Raw genomic sequence first — 2,126 nt, 5'->3', positions numbered from 1 at the left:
TTTTCACTTTATGTCATTTTGTAGATGAGAAACATCGGGATCTCCTTGAGAAGATCAGCTCCCATATGACCCTGTCAAAGGATACAGTGAGCTCCAGGAGAAGCCAGCAGAATGAGTACAGGCACCACATTTCGTAGTCTTTCTATTATATCTATATTTCTATTATATATTATATTATATAATATTGTACATACATAATATGTACATAATATTTGTTCATATGCTATCCATTTTCTAGTATGTTTTTTTTATTGTTTGGATATGGACTTGTAAGTTTGTGCATGTACCTGTGTGCACATGGCTCCATATTTAATATTTTTAATTATGTATTCTTCATATAATTATTATTATATTGAAATAAACATATATACTATATATTATATCATATGTACAGTATATATTTTTTTTAGTTTTTATCAATTTTATTCCATACATTTTGGATTATTTTCTACATGGACTTCTAGCCCTATCTACTGTACTGCTTGTGGTCATACACGTGCACGTGGCCACGTGCACGTCACGTGCTCGTGACTATGTGCACATGTATGCATGAAGGTATGTGTAGGCTACATTATGAAATGTTGGGTGTCACTTTTGACCAAAACATATTGTGTTCATTTAGACTTGAGTCTCAATAAATGTGTTTTAATCAATGCAAAAAATGTCTGAATATGAATTCTTATCTTTAATGCCCTTTTTCTCAAAAGTAATGTTTCATGACAGTCGAACTTTGAAAGAGCATATCTCATTGAATATTTGGCGTAGAAAGATAATCTTGGTATTGCCATAAAGCTGAGACTTTCCTCTTTAGTCAGACAGATAACTCAAAATGTGTTTCGGGGTCAATGTGACTCATAATGATGGAGAAGGTCACAAATGGTTTTTTTACTGACTCTTATTGGCTTTTCATATCAGAACTGATAAGTCTGAGCTGTGATCCTGACCGAAAAGATGTTACTGCAGGTTTATCAGTCTTGTTCTCCTGCTGAAATCTATCATACGAAAAATATGGATCTAACCTCGGTTATAATAAAACCTGTAGCTACAGACACTGCACATATATTCAACGTTTTAGGGCAGTGGTTTTCGCGCTAAGGAATTTGTCTTATGTCCATTCCAGGATACCGTAGTGAGAAGCCACGTGTAATGGCGGCCTACATGATCCTTCCGGAACTAAAACAAATGTCACCCTGATCAAAGGTGAGGGTTATTTAGATATTTAGCTACAATCCGGCATGGGTTTGGTAATAGATGCCCCTTTTCTACTAAAATAGACAATACAGTGCTGTGTACCAGTAAACTGAAACTGAAATTGATATACATTTCTCCATTTGGCTGGCATTTATAAGGGTTTACCCTGGCAGCAATCTCAACATTACTTTTATTTGTAAGAAATTGAGTTTGTTAAAGAAGTGTTGGGATTGTGGATATATTAATTTACATAAGTCTTTAAAAAAATTAAATATCATAGAAAATGAGCTCTTTGGATGGTTTGGGTGGCTCTTAAAAGAGCCGTTGTGTTGTAGAGAGATCAGGTCGTCATTGGTTTATCCTCCGAAACCGTACAGGGTGCGGCCCTGCCTCTTCAGAGCGTACACCACATCCATGGCGGTCACAGTCTTCCTCTTGGCGTGCTCGGTGTAGGTGACGGCATCACGGATCACGTTCTCCAGGAACACCTTGAGCACACCGCGGGTCTCCTCGTAGATCAGACCGGAGATACGCTTCACTCCGCCACGGCGAGCCAGACGGCGGATGGCGGGTTTGGTGATTCCCTGGATGTTATCACGGAGCACTTTGCGGTGACGCTTGGCGCCTCCTTTACCGAGTCCCTTACCTCCTTTTCCGCGACCACTCATTTTGTCAGAGTCTAGTTTGCTCGGCAGAATAAACTGATACCACAGAGTGGCGAGCGTCGTTACTTAAAGGCCTTTTGCGGACGTAGTTGAAGACAGCTCAGCCCGCCTTTCCCCCCCCTTATCTGTACATCAAGCTAGAGAGTGCAATCGCTACATTTCCGGTTAAAATAGATTGCCTTCAAAATAAAAGCGAACCATTGACGCTGGCAATTATACACCGACCCCGCCAGGACCCCAGCACAAACCTCAAGAAGACACACGAAGACC

The 2,126-nt window shown here is 40.0% G+C and overlaps 1 protein-coding gene across 1 annotated transcript; it reads right to left on the bottom strand.

Annotated features, from left to right (window-relative positions):
• Positions 1-1,491: 1,491 nt before the first annotated feature.
• LOC141761950 (histone H4) lies at positions 1,492-1,895 on the bottom strand. Its single transcript, XM_074625638.1, has one exon. It carries the CDS (start codon positions 1,857-1,859, stop codon positions 1,548-1,550), a length of 312 nt encoding a protein of 103 aa, XP_074481739.1. The 5' UTR covers positions 1,860-1,895; the 3' UTR covers positions 1,492-1,547.
• Positions 1,896-2,126: the final 231 nt, after the last annotated feature.

The sequence above is a fragment of the Sebastes fasciatus genome, chromosome 23 (genome assembly GCF_043250625.1).
Source record: "Sebastes fasciatus isolate fSebFas1 chromosome 23, fSebFas1.pri, whole genome shotgun sequence".
Lineage (NCBI taxonomy): Eukaryota > Metazoa > Chordata > Actinopteri > Perciformes > Sebastidae > Sebastes > Sebastes fasciatus.
This window is presented reverse-complemented; position numbering and strand designations above follow the sequence as displayed.